This window comes from Anabas testudineus, chromosome 5 (assembly GCF_900324465.2).
Source record: "Anabas testudineus chromosome 5, fAnaTes1.2, whole genome shotgun sequence".
NCBI classification, from domain to species: Eukaryota; Metazoa; Chordata; class Actinopteri; order Anabantiformes; family Anabantidae; genus Anabas; species Anabas testudineus.
In genome coordinates, this window is record NC_046614.1 from 16,805,652 (window position 1) to 16,826,788 (window position 21,137).

Genomic DNA, 21,137 nt, shown 5'->3' on the forward strand with positions numbered 1-21,137 from the left:
TCCCTCAGACTCTGTTGTTGAAACCCCCTAAATGCAACTTGCACACAAACATCCATATCTCCAGTGTGGCAACCAAACCGATACAGCTGCACAAAAGGGTGTGAAGGGAGGAGGCAGGAAAGAGGGGAGAAAAGAAAAACCCAGGGACTGCGCTGGTTGCAAAATAAAAATCACTAAAGGGTCGTCTAAAATTAGCAGCAGGCACTTTCAGTCCTGTAAAACTGGAGTGCATGATTTAAATTGTACATGAAGTATGAAGAGGACAAGACTCTTGTCCAGAGAGGAAGGATGGGAGGGTAGGTGGAGAATAGACTGGAAATAGATGAGGAACACATGTTAAATGTGGAACAGAAAGAAAACAAACAGCTTATTATCATCTTTATTAATGGAAAATTTGCAAGAAATCCGGTTACCCCACAGCTATTAATACAATAATCTATTTAAAATCTTAACAAATGTGGTTATACTCTAAAATTATTTTAATGCGTGTTTACTTTAAATCATGGCACTGGAGATGATCTGCAAAATATAAATGGATGTTAAACAATATATACTTGATTTACATGTGAATTATTGAATCTGATATTAGTGATACTACATGCCTCGAAGCTCTAGTTCAACACTGGCAGATAATCACCATGAAAGCAAATCTAATGTTTAAATGTGTGTGTCTAATGTCTGAAGATTCACAATCATCTGGGTGAGGTTATCTAGAAGATGAGTCATGGCAACAATAAAAAAAAAAAAAAAAAACAAAGATCCCATGACTCAGCTTCCATATTAGCTGTGCTCAAAATATCCAAGGCCGTGCTTAGCTTAGAGTGAATGAGCAGACCTGTATGAATCAGAGAACGACTAATAATCACAACAAAACATGCATGTACAGTAAAAGACGTGAAGGTTAAATTAAAAGTATTTAATAGTTTAAAAGTTTCAGCCCAAGGTGAAGATGCAGGTCCTGTACACCTCTCTGTAGGCGTTTCGGAGCAGAACATACGGGAAGCAGCTTTCCAGCATGTCTTGGCTCAAGAAAGAAGACTGCTCCACAATCTAAACAAATGAGTAATAAAAATGTTAACACTGGTTTTAATTTACATTTTTACCATTGTCAACATATTCCATTGAAAGATCAAAACACTGCACTCAAACGCATTTGCTCCTTTTGAAGAACAAACTAATATGTAGTAGAGGGAAACCGGACTCAGACTGGAGGAAATAGTTCACTGGGGACTAGTTTCAGCTGGAGATCACTTAATATTTGATGCGCGGAGTGTATAGGGTATTTACCACAGTGTGCGATTGACTTAAAATAAACTGCAGTTTCATTTTCACTGTGATCATGGAACATTTCTGTCCTGTGGTGTGACTTATTCATGTCTTTTTATTGGTTATCGGACAATGGTGCCCTGTGGCATAAAGAAATAAGCTGTGAAAACACTTAGTAAGATAATTCATTCATTGCTGGTATTTTCATTGAAAACAGTGACAATACAATTACAGAATAACACCTGCCTTATGTTTAAAATACATTTGGACCATGGTGATTTTCCACAGAATCACTGTGTGTTGAACATCTGATAAAATTGTTGTAGTTAAGTTTTTCAGAACAATATAAAATTATTTTGTTCTCCTTCATCTATTTTAAATTGAACACATTAAATTACACAATAATGTAATCCTTTTTACTTTGTATACATTTTTAAAGGTTGCCAGCAAAGACTTAATTTGTTGGCTCTTAAACAATAAGAAATAAGTTATTATAACAGGCATTGCAGGTTTGATGGTTTAGGCAAACCCACCATGTGCAGGAGCAGGTAGATGGATTCTCGGTTTTTGACCTCGACTTTCTCTATGTTTTGTCCCAGTTGAAGCAGAGTGGAGGAGGCCATCTGTGGAATGACACAAAGTTAAAAAGAGACACATCAAACAACTGGAACGTTTTTACGCTGCTGGGTTTGACCTCAACTGGGGCAAAAGGTTGGCAGTGTCTTGAGAAACTTTTTTACTGAAAACTGTCAGAGCAGCGTGCCCACGAAACCATTTATCAGTGGTTAGATGTTTTATTTAATGACACTAGTAAATCTTCTTGTCTTATGACAAAATAAAGAAGAACATTAAACTTTTAGTTTTAGTTTTAGTTTTAGTTTTAGTTTAGACTCCTCACTGGAGGCTGCAGATCTATGAGCATTTTACCTGATCAAGCTACTTCCTTTATGGGACTTTTTAATGACATGATGAGCTAAGACTGTGCAGTTATTAAAGAGAATAAATATAAAACACAATGCCAAGAAAAAAAGGTTTGCTTAGAATATTTCCACAAATATTAGGAACAACTTGACCACTTGTTGGAAACCGCTTTATTAAATTCCTAATTTATGAGTTTTTATTATATGTAATCTGACATTTTATTTTTATTAAGAAACTTTTCCACTCACCAAAAGAAAATCTTTGAGCTCATGCTCTATGTTCTTTTTCTGAACAGTGAACATAGCAGCAGCCAGCTGGTTGATAGCTGTAGATAAACAATGGATGTTGTTGTTGTGACCTGAAAAAATAAAAATAAAAAAAATTAACACTGAAAAATAGAGAGAACAGAAAAGCATGTCCTGTAACTTGAGCCCCAGAGAGGATGTTTTTGTGGCCCGACAATTACAGAAATTTCCTTAATGATCCGTAACACTTAGGAGGAAGCATGCTGAGCATTTTTCCTCAGGCTCACAGGATAAATGTATTTCAAACATGCCAATGGAAAATAGAGACAAAGAAAATAATCCGAGACAAACGCCACCCTGTGCTTTGATAGAAATCTCGGCTATTTGCTGCTCTTAATGTTGCAGTCAAGGCTCAGGGCCAAGCAGTTAGGGTCAGCAGGGCTACATGCCAAGATTAACTGTATCGATGCACGTCAGCTGAAGTTATCTGTAAACAAAAGTCTCTCAACAGAAACGTGTTTCTCATTAACTTTGCTTCAGACCACGTCAGTCAGACTGGAAAGTATGATACACAGAGACGCTAATAAGCCCCGTGATTCAGGGTGGAGTACTTTTTTTATCCACTATCAGCAGTTAGTACGGTACGTAATGGCTGGAAGAAGTAGTGATTAGTATTTGTTTGAGGGCTGTCTGGAGACTAATTACTGTCAAGCTGTTTGCGGGAGATTAAAATAAATGAGTGAACATTCACCTCCATGTTCTCGGCTGTATGATGAGTTGTTGTCCAGGGCCAAGATGGGCAGGGACACAGCAACGTAGACAAGCAGCAAATTGGACAGTTTATACTCTTCATCGATGGACGTGTTGTCTGCAGATCATCACAGAGACATTTGAAAATGAAACAATCTCTCTTCCTGATGACTGAGTCATTACGTCACAGCAGACTATGTACAGTACAGATAAGGTCATTTTAGTGTTACCTGTTTGCATACTGATTAAAGCTGCGACCAGGGCAGGATCAATATTACATGTCAACCCCGCGGCAGAAGCCAACTCATAAACACTCAGAGTCACCTGTAAAGTGAAATTAGGAACAGGTAAAGAAAAAGCTGTTTAACGGTTTAACACTTCTGCACGAAAAAAGATGTGCATAATTCTTAAATAAAGTGCAGCAAAACCCCTTTCATGTACGTAGTGTTTGTACTATCTTACTCTGTTTCACATGTTACCTTGTCTACAGTTTTAAGCACAGTATGTAATATACTGTTACAGTAGATTTAATATTTTATAAGCTCATCACATACTTGTATCTAACATATATAAAGTAACAACATGTATAGCTATGAAATGTAGTGTAAATACCAGTACCATGTTAAATGTGTACATATAGTTAACTGCTGTACTTCCAGTTTACTCAACTACTTTATTCGGTTAAATATATTTTGACGAAAAACAGCCTGCATATCAAAGATTTAAGCAATCCAATTTAATATACTATTTAAAGGTTCTTTATTTTATTGCATTTGATTACATCACCGTAGAAAATACAGCCAGTACGTTGTTAACGTGTGCTTTGTGTTTCACACAGCAGCCAAAATTGTCACACATTTGCTACGGACTGATATTGAATCAGTTGTGAATGTCTTTGACACATAGGTTTTGTTTGATCTTGCCCTATTCTTGGTTGCATGCATTGTCGGCTCGTCTGGGCAAAATGTTTCCAGTGATGTGGTTTTCAGTACAGAGCTGCAGCAGCGATCAGTCTCTCTCACGGAGGCATGAGGAGGCTGCTGACGTCTTTGGGGTTATCCTGGCCCAGGCTGTGGCACGGCTGTCATGCTTCACTCAGAGGCCAGACTCAAGTAAAGGGAGCGGGAGTTCATGAGGCACAGTCTCACAGATTGCTCCATAGGGAGATAAGGAATTTAATTTGGTGGGTACTAATGGATACAAAAAAATGTCTTCAACTCAGAAGCACTGTTGTTCACTGTTTATTAGACAGACTCACATTTTCAGCAGCACATTTCGCTATATTGTGCTGTTTTAACCTCTTATAGCAATGAGTAAATTCCCCAAAGTCGCAATAGAAAAATATACATTTGGATAATTGTCAGCACAATAATATTCCTTCAACTTAAAGTCTCCCACTAAACGCTGACCCTATGAAAATAAACTGTTAGGATACTGTTGATAAACTGTGATGTGATGATTCATGCACAGTGACAAGCTGATCGTAGCACTATCTTTCTCCGTGGGAGCACAACATATGGATGGCTTTTAAAAATGTATCTGTCCTGAAGTGGTATGAAAGCTGTGTTTTACCTTGATCTCAGCTTCATAGGAGTTCAAGTCTTTGAGGTTCTTGATGGGACCCATCACGAACGGGCAATGTTTATTCAGGGTCTAAGTCAAAGGATCAAATGACAAATTATCACTGAGATCATACATTATAAAACATTTGTATATATAAAGCTGTCAAGGACGGTTTTCTTCCAGGTTTATACAATGATGCAATGGGACAGCAATGAACCATAATTCACCTGTAATATGTCACAGTTTACATGCATGTCTATCCAGACTCAAATTCTAATCATCTCATCGATGATTAAGTGGAGTAAGTGCCAGATAAAAATTCCCACCATGCATTCCTGTGTATATGTATTGAGAAGACCTTGATCTTTGACCTCCGACCAACAAAATCTAACCAATTTATCCTCGAGTCCAACTGGACTGCCAGATTTCTGTCAAGAACAATATGTCTATATGAATATCAGATTCCCTGTCGTACCTACAGTGTGTTACACACTGTTCTTCATCATATCAGCTGAGGATAAAATACATTATCATAAAACACTGCTGCACGTTACATCATTTAGACAGTCCTGTGCCATGGCTCTGAAGGACAAGATCACACCGATGATGGTCATCCTCTTCAGCACGTTCTCTCCACCTAGAGGTGCAAATGAAACAAGGCTCATGGTTGTATTCCTCATGTGTTGTAGGAGTTGAGAATAAAACTGAACACTAATGTAGTGCTGATTTTTGTGATTGCTGGCTCAGAAGGAAAAGACTAAAATAGATCCATCCATTTGGGTACTCTCAAATTTTCTTCCTCCATGTTTCTTTCATTAAATCATTAGCAACAGTTCACTACACACACCAACATTTCAGACTCTTCCTTCTTCAGCATCCTCACTATTGTGAACGATTTAATACAAGCAAAATGTGAGCGCTCAGCCTACTGTACATGTCTGTGCTGATTAAAATGATCCTGCCAGCATCTTAAATTGAACATGTTAAGTCAGCTTTGTGCTCGTTTCTACATTAAAAAGGTAATTGTGCTTACCCAGGATAACAAATCAATCATCCCCTACTTTTTTCCTGCATCTTCTCTATATCTTCCCCTAAAAATTCTCTCTCAAGTTCTCACCTGTCAGCCTCTTTTTGAGATTGACCATTTCCTCTGGCTTATCAAAGTTGCTCCTCATCTGAACCAGGACATCCATATTTTCAATCACCAGTTTCTGATAGAAGAAAAAGAAGTGAGATGGGCGATAAAAATCACCTTCAGGTGGGAGCTCTAATGGAGAGAGAGGTAATAGCTGTGACAGATCTGTCTGTCAGTAATTTCAGAGCTGCAGCAGTGCTACTCTTTACTTCAATCATAGGTGTTAAATTGGGAGGCCTGACAGGTGTACAGGAGTACTAAGTGATTTCTTGTATATGAGAATCTATCATTCAAAAAGAGATACTGACAAGATAAAGGGTGGATCTGAAGCACAAACTGCACCTCAGCGAATGAAGACTTTTGTGTGTTCATTACATTTTCTTAGAATATATTTGGAAGTTTTTGCATTTTAGTAGTGTGTTAATAGATTAATAGATAGGTAGTGTCAAATAGATTTGACAAATAGATTTGACAGTACCTCTGTGAAGGCAGTGGATGTATAATCCACATTAAAAACAGAGCTAACCAGCACACATTGCAACTGCTCTTTGCTTATGTAATTTGTGGCCACTGCTCTATGCCACAGTGAGACAAGCAACCAGACAGCTCCAATAATGTAGGACAGCTTACGGTACTGAGTAAAGGCTACAGGTGAAGACAAACTGCTGAGACAGGCAGAGCTAGCCTCAGCCAAATCGAAATGAGTAACACTTTGTTTTTATTATGGCTCAGTAAATATTATCATGTAGGAGCTCCCAGGGCAGATTTTCTGTGTTAAATGAGCTGTTTTTTATTTTATTTCTGTCCATGCTTCAAATATATAGAGGCTCTTGGTTTTTATAATTTAATAACATACCTAGATAATATATAACATGAGCCTTTTCATCATACTGTACCTTCAGCTCGGTCACTTGAGAGGTGATATGCCACAACAGGTTCTCACTCAGAAACTTCATGCCATATGGCCCAATTAGTTCAGCCAGGGCCTGTAACTCTGTTCAGAGGATGATATGATCATTTAGAAGATGTGAAATCAGCAGAAGCATAAGTTGATGTCAAGCAGTTGTTTACAAAAATAAAGAAAACAGATTGAGGCTCAGCTGCAGAAGGTATTTTTCTTTCTAGCAAGGCATTTTTACAGGAATCTAATCCACATCCTGACTCTCCATCCATGACACAAATAAGAAAGGACAGCACTGTATGAAATTTGAATTGCGATTGTAGCTCAATCATTGAGAGGGAGAGACAACTGCAGCTATTAGAGCTCTCACTCAGCTTGACATCTCTGCCTGGATATGGATGGATAAGGATGTGTGTGGTTAAAATTGGAGGTGGTTAATGGACGGGCGAGTGAGTCACCATGAGGCAGGCAGATACCTTATTAAATATAGACAACGGTGATGACATTGTAAGGGGGTGCTGTGCATGAACATGTCTTATGAATGCATCTCTGGGTGTAGGTGTGTATAGTTTTCCTGTTTGCTTGTGTGCATGTGCCAAGGTCTGTCGTGGAGTGAATGCAGCTTTAATACAGTCATAGGGAGGTTCACTGCTCCTCCAACACAATAAGGGGGCAGAACAGGAGGCTGTGTGGAGGGCAAACTAGGGATGCTGGAACAGCTAAGAGCAGGGGAGATGATGAGCAATACTGAAGTTTACAATAGCCAGGCAGTGTGAGAATAAACTGCATGACAGACAGTGTGAAAGAAAACACTGCAAACCACCACAATAACAAAGCTCTGCAGCCTCTTGAGCAATAATGCTCTCTCCACATGTGGTGTCAGAGGAGTGAATGACATCTGCATGTTGAAAAGACTGAGTCATCTCTTTGATCCACGGGCCTCTAAACATTAAAAACTATAAGTACAGGGGAATTTTTGAACCTGTAAAGTGTAAAACCATGTCTGCGGAAAGTGCAAATTGACTCTTTTCTAACACGTATCAAACATTCTCACAGGAAAAAATATGTAGGAAGGGTAACTGCTTTCTGCACCCACAACTAAAATTATTCATAATTTGACGTAATTAAGGTAGAATATTAACTTAGTCTATATATGTTCTTAGCAAAACCTCGTCAAAAGTTAGAGGGTTGCTATGGTAACTTCTACAAGAGACTGATGACTATTTTCTGAATTACCTGTTCCTGCAGTGCCAATATACATGAATAAGTACATTTTATCATCACTGCACCTCCAAACTTGTTCTTTGTATTATTTATATCTTATTTCTTTTTATTCTTATAGGAGTGATATCAGAGCACAAAACGTTGCACTTCCAGCTTTGTTTACACTCTGTAAAGGGTGTGTTCCTTTATATTGTTTATGATGATATTCATACTGACACACTGTGGATTGAGTTACTGCGATTAAGTTCTGGGTCCAACCTGCTACATCTGAGAACTCCTCCGCCCTGAAACTTGGCTCGTTGTCGGTAGTCTGGTTGACGAAGCAATGCATTGTAGGACAGTGGACAATGAGGGAGTTGCTGGCTTGACGCAAGAGACTCTCCAGGTACCTGAGGTGGAGAACAGACAAATAAAAAAAAAAACTCAGCTTTATATAACGGATGTTTAAGAAGGTGAAAGTGAAAAACTAGGCACAGGAAAGACAGGAAATGACAGCCAGAGAGAGAACCCAACATAGTTGTGTGGGCTACAGTATGTCTGTGCTTGTGTGCATATGTTTCCTGTAAGTTTCTATGTATTAACATTATGTTATAGGTTTCAGTGAATCAATACACAGTAGATTTATATGTGTGTGATTTAAATGGACACTTGAATGCAGTAAAACACACCAGTTCGTGTAGAGTGTTGTGATGGTCTGCCCTCCACGCGAGTCCAGCGGCTGCGTTTGCTGCAGCAAGACACTCTTGACCAGCCGGGTGACGTCCACGTTGATGTAGCTGGCAAGGCTGTGCAGGCCGGCAACATAGGTTCTTACCCCTGCAAGGAGGTCAGAAGGTCGCGCTATCTGCTGGGTGGTCTGGTTGTAATTGGCCATTCTCACGATGATCCTGGAGAAACATGTTTAACTAAAGTCACCTATCACCCAACTGGAGTAGACTCATGGTTGGACACATGGGACATTAAAACAGGTTAAATGAGCCATGGTGGCAGCTTTCATTAGGTCGGCACATTCATAGCTTTACTGTAATGTTGTTTATTTTCGGTCATTCATTTACTCTCTTTATCTTTCTTACTTATCTTCTCTTAGATTTTGACCCTGGAAGGACCAATCACTGCAAAGGTACTTGTTTTAGGCTGACAGGAGAGATAATCATCAGCTAAGACAGAAAGACTAAGCAGAGCACATACACAGAAAGATTAGGTTGTGCTGGTACCAAGCCCCAATCTAAATAACTGTGAGTACTGAACTGACACAGAGAAAGATGTTTTTCTAAAGTGAGTGCAACACAGCCTGACATAAAGACATCAGATTGTAAAGCAGGGTCAATTATAGTGATGGAAGACACAAGCTTCAAATAATTCCCCGGCTGTCAGAAAGACAAAAAAAAACTGTGTGGAGAACTCAGAATGACTGACAATTTGCCGAACATGCAGCTTGAGATGCTTTTGTGTTTTTCCTGTTCGCTGTCTCATCGTGTCCAGAGTGATTTTACTTTTTGTGTTTAATATTTCTGCAGTCTCTGCCCAGCATCCTGGTCAAGCTACTCGACAGGATGTATGTGAGCACTCAAGCAATGAGTTTTGACATAGAGCAAAATGATTGCATTATAATAGTACACTGAGTACAATGGTACAGCGCATTTATGCGCTGGCAGACAAAACAATATTACTCAGACAATGTGATGTTTTCACAGGCAATCATGTCGGTAATTTGCATTTTTCTGACAGTAATCGTTTAGTTTTTAGAGTGGAATTTCTACCAACACAGAAACGTTTGAATAAAGAAAATTTTTCACTTTAGGAGTCGTTATATCATCCACATTTTTTCAGACAAATCTATCCCCACTTAGCATACTCAGAGAGGCGTGTCTCCAGATGAGAAAGGAGGAACTCTGTGGGAACGACGATGTGGTCGCACACAATAAAGTCACTGGTGAGACTGTAGGAGGAGCAGAGTTCTGTCAGCGTCAGATGCATCTTGTCAACACTAAGAGATGAAGAGAAAGAGACAGAGAGGAGAGAGGATGAAGTCTTTAGGACAAATATTTTGACAATGACTTTGCTATGGATGTGCTCTACTCAAACAAATAAGGTAATAAACATGTTAGAGAGTTGCAAAACACTCCAAACTGAGACAGAGGGGAGGAAAGCTGAGAAGAGGGAGAAGAACAGAATAACAATTCTTCAGATTTAATTAGGGACCTTTGTATCTGTAGCTATACTCAGAAAATGACCAAAACAATGGATACGCCGACATAAAATGTGCCAGTAAAAGTGTTTCTCTAATAGGCTAAGGGATTTTGTTTCTTGACTTTAAGCTGGATTCACTATGTCAACTCTGACTCATTCAACTTGAAGGATAATAAAGTTGGAAACCAATTAGACCTTTTGGGCCCATATTATAATAATTATTATTACACTTGCTGACGATTTACTGTAAGGCTAGAAATGTGTCAGGGGGTGAACAAAATTATTATAAGGTCCGCAAACATTAAAATATTTTAACCAACTGTGAACCCAACCCTAACCTGTGTGTTTATCTACCTGCTTTCTTGTTTTCAGAAATCAGGCATGTAGTAATTAAACTTCCTCTGCCATGTCAGTGTGCTGTGATTATCGAAGGATAACAGCGAGATAAAAGAAAAAAGCTAACTTGGTGAGGACGGTTCGGTCTTTCCTCAGGCTTTCAGTCCCTGGTTTCTCTTTCTGGATCTCTCCTTTCTTTGGCAACGGCTTCTTTTGCTTTCTATGCCGAGCAGCGCTGATGGTCTCGGCACAGTGCTTGGGCAGCAACTAAGGGGTTGCCAAGTGGGTGTAGAGGAACAGAGAAGATGGAGGAAAGAAAAAGAGAGACACAGGAAAAAAGGATTGAGCTAAACAAATATTGGGTAATCTGCTCAAAGACAACATTTGAGTTTTGCATTCACATTGCAAGATTTCAGACAAAATGTAAACGCTTTTGTCATATTTTCCTCAGGGGATTAGAAAAGCAACACAGCAGAAATGAACTCCAGAGTTTTGGACTCGTCTTATCTTTTGATTCAAATTCTCAAGTCTGTCCACTGCCTCCAGCGAGATCCACTGATGCCAAGCTAGTGACTAGTATGATTACATTTGGATATGGAGTTTTGCAGAATCAATCTTGCTACATAATGAGATTTTTTTCAAAGCTGAAAAATACTCAGACTTCACCTGATCATTGAGGTTGCATTGCTCAGCACATATCTCTAACACGACGTTGCTGGTATGCTTGGCTATCTGCTCCAGGAAGGTAACACACAGGCGCAGACCCTTTTTCTCCACTATCTCCATCTAGACACAAACAGAATTGCAGGACATAACAAATGTGAGTGAGACTATATGCACAAAAAAAAGCAGTGGTGATGGTCTTGGCAACAGTACTTGGGAAGAAAGACATATGTCAGCATGTAGAAAGCCACAGAGAAAATATTCATGGATACAGTCAGCACACAATTTACCCACTATTGAACAGGAACAGTAGGTTTAAGTTTAAACAGTTTCTAAGGAAGACAACAGGGAAATCTCTCCACTTCAGTCCATGTTCAGCTGATGATTTATAGCTTTGTCAGCAGATAACAGAACACTGACCTCTTCTGGGCAGAGTGGGTGTCCACAATTGCTGAAGTGTGAACAGACGGAAGGGAAGGACATGAGGTAACGCTTCATGGTCATTTCCTCGCTGCTTTGGGTAAACATCTTCTCAAAGACTCGTGGGTAGAAGCTGAAAAAGAAGAAAACAAGGAAAAAAGAGAGATCACGTGTCAAGAGAAGAGAAGAGAAGAGAAGAGAAGAGAAGAGAAGAGAAGAGAAGAGAAGAGAAGAGAAGAGAAGAGAAGAGAAGAGAAGAGAAGAGAAGAGAAGAGAAGAGAAGAGAAGAGAAGAGAAGAGAAGAGACTGACCAGAAGATGGACACTTCAGATGTCTCCTGCAGCAGTTCCTCCACATTGTCCACCATCCTGGAGTGAAACTGGATCAAGTTCATCACCTTTGCTAAATCAGGATAATCCTTTATTGGAAGAGGAGCCTTGTTCACACTTGTGTAGGCCTAAAAAGTGGAACGGGAAAATGTTAAGGTGAGATCTTCCACAGTCAGGAATAAAACAGAATGTGTACAACGAAACTGTTGAACTTATAAAGTGAATCTGTGTAACCTGTAATCTCAGCCAGTCCAGTCTAAGTGGTCTGAAATCAAACTCCTCTTTGTTGTCCACTGTAGAGCAAAATGTCAATATGTTATTTCTGGTCTGAAGTGAAGGTAATTCTCTTTATTTTGTTGTGATTACCTTGTTTGACTGACAGAGCAGACAGGGCTGACACAAATGAACTCATCAGGACGGACTCTTCTTCTGGACACACATACATGTTCTGTCAAAAAAAGAGAGCGTCCGGTGCTGTTAACTCATAAAGTTCATGCTGATGTAAAATAGTTATACTTCCATACATGCAACTGGTATCTGCCAGTACCTGTATGGTGTCATTGAGAACCAAGGCATCAAACTGTGCCAGGTATTGCACATGGTAGCGCTGTACTACGTGGATGTATCTTCTCATTAGAGCTCTTAACTTCTCCATGTAGAACAGCAACTCTGCCATCTGACTGAAAGAACAGAGAAAGCTAAATGAACACATTCTGTTATTCTATTATACATTTGTGAAAATAGATTATTAGAACATTTTTAAGATAAATAAGCTACTGAGCACGAATGTTCCCAGCTACTCTTTCCTTTAGAGACGTCTTAGAGGTGGAACTGAGCGAGGTTTTTCATATTGTTTTGTCTTCTTTTCTTCACTGTTGATGATAGATAAATGGCTGAGTGCGAGAGTTTTTCACAGAGTTTACTACCTCTTTACCTAAAGTATGACCTACTTGTCGATGTAGTCTTCAGGCATCTTTATCTTTGGCATATTCTCAGAGTGTCTGACGAGCCACAGGACTTCGTCACGGGAAAATGACAGAGCCATGATGACATACAGGGCCTTGGGGATTTGATTGGCACACAGATAAGAGAAGAAAGAAAAATGTTAGGAATGGAATGGGAAACCTCATATTTACGATGAAATACAGGGTAATTCAAAAACATTTTCTCCTGTATAAGTAACCGAGGATGTGTGCAGGATGGGAGCTGGATCAAACACACCCATGTGACCAGAATTTCATTTTGGATTACTTGCAGTAAAAAAATATTGAAATTCCTCAAGTACCACAGTTATGGTCATTATTGGACCTCTACCTTTGGTCCCAGGAGCCCAGGTTCATCATCCAGAACTTTAAATAATTCCTTTATAGCTCCTCTCAGGAAGTGTCTCCTCTCTCTGTGCATAGCCCCACTGTTACAGTGAAAACACAGGAGATGGACATGGACACTTAGTCTCATACAGTGTGTCACTCAAATTTTATGTTTATTATAAATCTTTCCACTCACATGTTGGTTAGAACATGCTCACGACATTCCTTGATGTCTGCAACTCGCTTGCTGTATCTGATAAAGAAAAAATAACAAGTTTAGAAATGTTATCTTCCTTAAACATAAACACATGGTCCGAACCCTTAATTAATTAATTAGAACAATTTCATATTATATCATTGTCATATTTCATTTCAGGTTGGTCAAGGATCTGCTGCACATCTTCGTGTTTTATGGAAATATAAATCTGAAATTCGTTTTTGTACCATCAAATTGATCACAAACAGAGTGTAGACATTGTTAATGTTGTAAATGACTATTATCAAGCTGCAACCTCCTGTGTTCATTAAAGAATATCTTATCTCCATTATCAGCAGATAGTCTTCAGCATTCACTGTGTATGTATGATGTTTATGAATTTAAAAGGCTAATTGATCATTAGAAAACCGTGTTATAATTATAGTAACACACATCAAAACATGCATGTTTTCATGGGAAACAGGGAGTGACTCCAAACTAGTCTTTTTCCCGCTCTATTTTAACTACATTCAGTTAATGTCTATGTTGATTCCTTTGAGTCAGGGTCGTGACAGTTATTCTGCTTCATGTTATTTCTTACAAACATCCATATTGGATTGATAATTTTTTACTTAGATACCTAAAACCTGTAATCATATATAATTTTCCCCATAAAAATCTAACTTAAAATGCAACCTGTAAAGTATCTAGTAGTTGAGACTGCTGATTCAGGCCCAGCCCAGTTCCTTCTATTCAGAATACAGTATATGACCAATCACGAGGGTGCAGTGTGTTGCACTTACTGCCTCTCGTCTTGCATTTTACATTTTTATTAATCAGTCCGCAGTGTGGCTTTGCAGCTTACATACCCTTTGATGCTGTCAAAAAGATCTTCAGAGACCTTGTGTATGTTGAGGACTTCATCTCTGATGAGGGTGAGAAAGAGGCCACTCCGCAGACCCATCTTCCACAACTCTTGTGAGGCCTGGTTAGTATTCAGGCTGCTGTGGCACAAAAGGAAACCGACTACAAAACACACACACACACACACACACACACACACACACACACACACACACACACACACACACACACAATCTGAATGTCTGTTGCTATTGATGTCTGTGATTATTAAGACTATTTTCAAACTAAAATATTGAGATGGGATGGTTTGAATTAGTCTGAATAAAACGTGTTTCCATGTTTTTGACTTTAGTTTGAGTTTTCAGTGACTTATATGAAAACTATTAGAAAAGCTGATTATTGTTAAAGGTTGTTACTTTAACTGAGTCCAAAAGCAGTGTGTCGGTGGTGCTGGAATTTATTGATAATGTTATGATGCTATTATCTTTTATTAAACTGCTGGGATGAGTAGTTATTATTCAGGATGAGCAGTACTTACTAATGATCCATCGCTCCATCACCTCCGTTGACAGGTATTCACATGCCATCTGTGGTGAAATTCAAGCTCTTTAACTACTGTACCAATACACATTATTTACAACAGCATTACATGTACTAAGGTTATGATGAAGTAAAATCCTGTATATAGGAGGTATCATAAAATGTCTTTTTGGATTGTTCTTTAGTTTTTAAGAGATTCTCTCCTATTGTGTTAAACATGCATGTTTTATAATATAGCTATAGTAGGTTTTTCCTATACACTGCGGCTTTCACATACACTGCTCCAAAAAAATTAAAGGAACACTTTTTAATCTGAGTTAAGCATCAAGTCAGTTAAACGTCTGGGATATTAATCTGATCAATTATTTGGTAAGACGAAGAAGATTCCAGAAGATGACAGGCAGCTACTCTTGGGGAGCTGGAGAGGGCTGTAGAGGGTCCTTCACTCATCAACAGGACCAGTATCTGCTCCTTTGTGCAAGGAGGAACAAGATGAGCACTGTCAGAGCTATACAAAATGACCTCCAGCAGGCCACTGGTGTGAATGTCTCTAACCAAAAAGAAACAGGCTTCAGGACGGTGGCCTGAGGGGCAGACGTCCTCTTGTGGGCCCTGTGTTCACTGCCCGGCACTGTGGAGTGAATCCGTCGTCTCATTAGGCCTCTTTGTATGGATATCAGTACTTTTTATGTATCCATACAAAGTACTGAGTACCATTTTTAGTTACTGGAATGGTATTTCAGTAAAATGGACTGACCTGCTGCACAATTTTTCCACTTTGATTTTCAGGGTGTCTTTGAATTCCTTTTGTAGGTTGATCATTTTAATTTCTATCAAACGATGTGGCATCCCTCCTTTCCTAACACATCACCCAGTCCATATCAGTATAAATATCCAGCATGACTTTTTTCTCCATTGAAATCTGGTGTGTTTCAAAGTGTTCCTTAAATTTTTTTGAGCAGTGTAAATAGTGTCTTTCACTGGAGGTTCCTTTTTTAGCTGGGTTAGAGGTTCTCATATGAGGAAGCCACCATCAACAGGGATCATGCCTATTTCATGACTGTAAAGACACTATTATTATATACTATTATATCCTCTTTCTTTCTCCTTCTGTCACAAACAAATGCCGAGTGAAAGGTGATGGCATGGCAGACTCACTGTGTCACAGCTGGCCGGGTCCAGCATGTTAGCTGGAGCACTAAGAAGGCTGAGAAGCTGGGAGCTCCGCCACTGCTCTGCTGGCAGGTTCCTGCGTGGGTAGACCATCCTCAGAGACAGCAACGCTGACGTTACAGACTAAGAGATGGACAGACAAATAGAGGAAGAGACAAACTAAATAGAGATATAGAGATTGTGGAACTGCCACATGTTCGTGTAATATTCATCGTTTGATGATCTGAATTATTTAATTGTGAAATAAGCAGTGGGAAAAAATCAGGATGGGGGCAAATTTAGCTAAACAGTAAATACTGTGTATAAATGACACACTGAGTTTACTGCCAGTGACAAATACAGTAAATGTAAATGTAGTAAATCAGAGTACTGTACTTCTACCACCCCCACTCACCTTTGTATGAGGACCAAACTCCTCCGTGAGTTTTTTCCAAGGATGCTCATACTCCATCATCATCTGGCCAAGCCGCGGGTAGGAGGGGTCACTGCAGGATTTATTACAAGTTGCAATTAATCAATGTAGGGACGAGAAGAAGGAAAAAACTAGGGTATCAGAATAGCACAATATCACAATACTGTGTAAGTATAGCATTACCTACGGGGATTTTACTGAGAAATTATATTTAACACTGCTTTGTTTTGAGGGGAAGGCTGGAATAATGATGATCTGAGACTGTTTCCTCTCAAGGGTCTAGCTGTGTGTGGTGTGCAAGTCAAATGTGACATTAAAATGTATTGGTTTGTGTTCCCCGCTCACGTCTCAAACTGAGATAAGCATCCAGCCTTCCACAAATAAATATCATGCAAAGTGGGTGGACTGAAAATGTCAGGATACCACTTGGCACTCACAAAGGGTTAGTGGTGGGTTGTTGATGTCTATGCTAATTAAAATTCAATGTAATTATGAGGAGCAGAAGAATGGTCTTATATTAATGGATGTGGAAACACGTAATGGATTTAATTATAAAACTTGAATGAAGTGTTTGTCATAGCTAGAAAGCACTTAGCAAATATAGGCCTTTGTTGACTAAATACTGCTTAATCAGTAAGGGTGATTCAATGGAAAATATACCCATCGGTCCTGCATTTATTAAGCAGCTTCATGTTTCTCACCTGCAACCATTGCTCATCTCATGGGCACAGTTGAACATGCCTATCAGTGCCTTCTTGTCATCAATGCGAGACAGCGTTATAATAACAGATGTGTAAGTAATGATCAGATCCAAGTAGTTCTTGGTGAAGTCAAAGTTGAATGCCTGAAATCAAAATTTCAGTGTAGTCATTGACTCTGAAATTACTAGCTACAACTCCCATGTATACATTTATAAAGATTATATAAAAACACACCTCCATGTAAAGACATGCAAACTGTTTGATGTGGAATAACCACATAAACAATTTAAGGTGAAAAATAAACTGTGAACACAGTAAAAAGAATTTACTTTGATGTATCTGAGTTACTATTTATTAGAACAAATGGGTTTGTGGTAGTCCTATGTGTGAGATGCTTAAAATGCCTCAAATCAGATCACAGGAGGCACAGATTACTGAATTAAATAGTAGGATATACATAATGCACAAGGCAAGGGACGTCAAGTTAAGAGACAGACAGTGAATACTCACAATATCAAAGAAGCACTGACAGGCATCTATAGTATTCAGCAACTCATAAACGTGGTCCTGAAAGAAAAACAGGGGATTCGATTAGAAGACAAAGATATGCACAATAACAAAGCAATAATTTATTTTTTACCCTTAATACGTAATAATTTTCACAGATTTATGTCTAATAATAATTATACATTAATATATATTCCTATAACTCTACAACTGAATTATTCTCAGACTTAAAAATAATGATGATGCCTTGGCCTGGCTGTGGCCTCATCACAGAAATATGCTAATTTTAAGGAGGTGTTACAATCTGCATTAAACCACATAAAACCACTGTCCTTGATATTTGGAATATAATCAATTATTTGTCTATAGCAGAATAAACCACTCTATATGTAAATGCAGTCTGAGAACCAAGAGCAAAACAATGGGTGAGCAGAGGGGAAACGCTCTGTGTTAACTAAAACCACAACCATTGCCCTGTATTTATAGATTCATGTACTCATGTATGATGTATTTATATATTTTTTCTTTTATTTTGATTGTTTTTCACCGTTTTGTAAATGTAGATAGTTGGAATCTTAGTCCTTAGGCCAAAATAAACAAACAAAAAAACAAACAAAACATCTGAAATATAGAAAAGGAAAGAAAGAAACAAAGAAAATCACCCTGAATTCAATGACATCCAGAAAAGAATCATAGTAGCTTGCTGTGGCTGTCAAAACGTCAGCTTTCTGTCGTTGGATGCTGGTCAGATTTTGCTGAAATAAACAATAACAACAAACAGCAGTTTATTAGTGGTCGAACTAGTCTCAAGGTGACACACTTGGAAATAATGCTTGAAATTCCTACTTTCATCTCATGTGAGTTGACTTTTTTTTGATACCCCATCTTTAATATAATGCTAAGTATATGGTAAATATATATGAAGGTTAACATAATGTGGACATAATAAACTTGGTCACAATGAAGAAAGCAATCCATTATAAAGCCTGGCTCAAGAGTATTTCTTGCTGGGAATATGTGAACATGAAAAATAAGCAGCTCATACTTACAATGTTTCCTCTGAAGTCAATGTTAGGAAACTTCTTGTTGATGTACTTAATGGCAGACTCCATGGCTTTTTCTGTCAGTACAGTTGGCCGCAGCTTAGGGTCTGCACAGGTCTGTAACAGGGGTTAAGAAAATTCATTTACACATTTATAAGAGCAACACATTGATTAAAATCTAATTATGTAAATGTATCAGAAAGGGATAATTTTCATCCGAAAAGAAGAAACAAACACAAGACAAACAAAAAATATTAAGGTGTACAGTATAAAATAAGTGAATAGGAACCAGATACAAATGTAAGAAGGAACAGAACAAAACCACATATTCCACCAAATTTCTTATTACAACTCACATAATGACTTAACAAATATGATCTGTCATGTTGACACACTTGTTTCCCCAGTAACCTTGTTTTAAAAAACACTATATGATTTATCTATCTCTCAAATCAGCCAGAAGTGCAGCAGAGCCATGTGAAAAAAGTCTAAATGAACGTTCTATTTATTGCGTTATGTTTGATTATAGTGTTCTTCACACATTCAGTCAGAATGAAAGCAGCGTGACTAATAATAATTTAAAAATGTAGTATTGCCTCTGCATACTTCATAGTTCATACCAGCTTAGAAGTGTGTATTTTTATAGCAAGTCACAATTATATACACACTACACTGTAGAAAGCCCAAATAGGACCCTTGTGGTATGCCGACTTGAAGTGTAAATGTGATGATGTTGTATGTCAACTATTTGTATATGCTGTCACCTTGTTGCCTATGATTATCTGTATCATATGTTTTAACTATGCCAAGAAATATGTTGTTGGCACAATTTGGAGTTTTAGTAAAATGTTTCACGAAGTCAAAATTTATCAAATCAAATAAACTTTTATTTGTATAGCCTGAACTTTGAGCAGCAGCCAGTGGTTGGAAAAGCAAGTTTGTCAGCAGAAAGTCGCTGAACCATCAGAGGGCCTGGGAAAAACCTGGGCTGAGTGAATGTTAATGCTGTCCCCAGCTCCCTCAACAACAACCCTCAGGGTGACCTTGAGCAGGATAGTTAACACCAGATTACTCCTGTGGGGCTGTTTAGAGGCTGACAGTACAAGACTACTGTATGCTGCAGCTCCCAAGTGAGAAAAAACATAACAGTTTTAACATTTCTCCTCCAGATAAATGCAAACATGCTGCACATTATCTCATGAGGAGAGTGTCACTTCCTGTATATCACATACAGAGATGTCCACCATGTCAAAATAAATCAACCACCTGTGTATTCACTACACATCAAGTTGCTATTAACAGGTATAAATGTTTAATCGCAGCCTGTCCATTCATTTTATTTTCTGAGTTTGTGCATTTGACACTGTTCTGCTCAAAATAACTGAAATGTGAAGTGACTGACAGCTCGGGGTAACTTCCTGATTACACTTCCTCTTTGGAGAAATAAGTTCAGTAGCAGTTGGAAGACAGTGTTGCCTATACTGCTAAACCAGAATACACACAAACTACTTTTAGAAACAGCACATAGCTGTTAGAATGATCTCGGATCATCCCATAAGTACAGTTTCAGTTACAACTGGCGAGTTTCCTGACATTGACAGGCAGTCAATTATAATGGGTGGCTTGCATCCTTGGTAGCTTGGTAATGTAGATACAAGTCATTACTACCAGTAACTATGTACTAGTATATTTGAAATTCGTGTAATTCGCGTAATTTGTGTAATTCGTGTAATTTGTGTAATTCGTGTAATACCATTGCACGGATAAAAATTACTGGATAATCACAATGACAAAGCATTGAAGACAAATGTCAAGTTCCTTATTTCTCGTCCCTGTTGATTCTATGAAGGTTTCTATTTGCCCTCACCTTCTTAATGTAGTTCATGCGTATCAACACCCCAGTCCCCCTCTCATTGAGGATGGTGAGTTTTTCAGCCAGCTTCTGTTGGTAGTCCATGGCTGCAGACATGCTGCACCTCTCCCTCCGTTTGAGCCTTGGCCTCCTTGTCCTGTGTAGCAGTTGAAACCTCGGAAACAAGTGCACCCAGAGCCTCACCCTGCGGGTCACATGGGGCACATGGGTGTAGGCGGAGCCACATGCTGAGTTAAGTTAAGCTGAGTGTAAAACTCAAATCATAACTGTGAAAAATCTAAAGAGGAAAAGAAAATGTCACACAGTGATATGTGGCACAAAGAAAGCAAATCATTTTTAAAATACTATGGATTTGGATTTTTTTCTTCAAATTCAAGAGGTTACAGATGACACAATTTATTTCATCACAACAACTTGATGATGATGCTGGAGATAGAAACAGAAACAGATAATATTTATAATATATTGTTATATGTATGAATGTCTAAGCCATATTTCCTCTCTGTTACACTCTGTTGTTGCCTCTTTTGTTATGTGCAGTCTGAGTTACTTCCTCTTCCAGTGTAAAAATAAAA

The 21,137-nt window shown here is 38.6% G+C and overlaps 1 protein-coding gene across 1 annotated transcript; it reads right to left on the bottom strand.

Moving 5' to 3' along the window:
- Nucleotides 1–369: 369 nt before the first annotated feature.
- On the bottom strand, nt 370–20,733 carry nckap1l (NCK associated protein 1 like). Its single transcript, XM_026347433.1, has 31 exons — nt 20,557–20,733; nt 18,696–18,806; nt 18,309–18,401; nt 17,650–17,706; nt 17,140–17,282; nt 16,421–16,511; nt 16,012–16,149; nt 14,852–14,900; nt 14,319–14,475; nt 13,450–13,506; nt 13,258–13,354; nt 12,894–13,003; nt 12,491–12,623; nt 12,310–12,391; nt 12,178–12,236; nt 11,926–12,071; nt 11,615–11,747; nt 11,198–11,317; nt 10,659–10,798; nt 9,861–9,992; nt 8,674–8,892; nt 8,264–8,394; nt 6,777–6,874; nt 5,863–5,956; nt 5,300–5,382; nt 4,755–4,835; nt 3,413–3,506; nt 3,184–3,300; nt 2,436–2,545; nt 1,800–1,889; nt 370–1,050 (listed from the first exon to the last, which is right to left on the bottom strand). The coding sequence occupies exons 1-31, from the start codon at nt 20,656–20,658 to the stop codon at nt 934–936; spliced, it is 3,384 nt and encodes a 1,127-aa protein (XP_026203218.1). The 5' UTR covers nt 20,659–20,733; the 3' UTR covers nt 370–933.
- Between the last annotated feature and the right edge of the window lie 404 nt (nt 20,734–21,137).

Bases quoted from the DNA above. Each gene is read 5' to 3' on its own strand.
- nckap1l (XM_026347433.1), bottom strand. From the start codon at position 20,658: ATGTCTGCAGCCATGGACTACCAACAGAAGCTGGCTGAAAAACTCACC. The intron at 14,901-16,011 runs GTGAGTCTGCCA...ATTTCACCACAG, and splicing joins ACCCGGCCAGCTGTGACACA to ATGGCATGTGAATACCTGTC. The intron at 11,748-11,925 runs GTCAGTCTCTTC...CTTCTTTTTCAG, and splicing joins TCTGAAGTGTCCATCTTCTG to CTTCTACCCACGAGTCTTTG.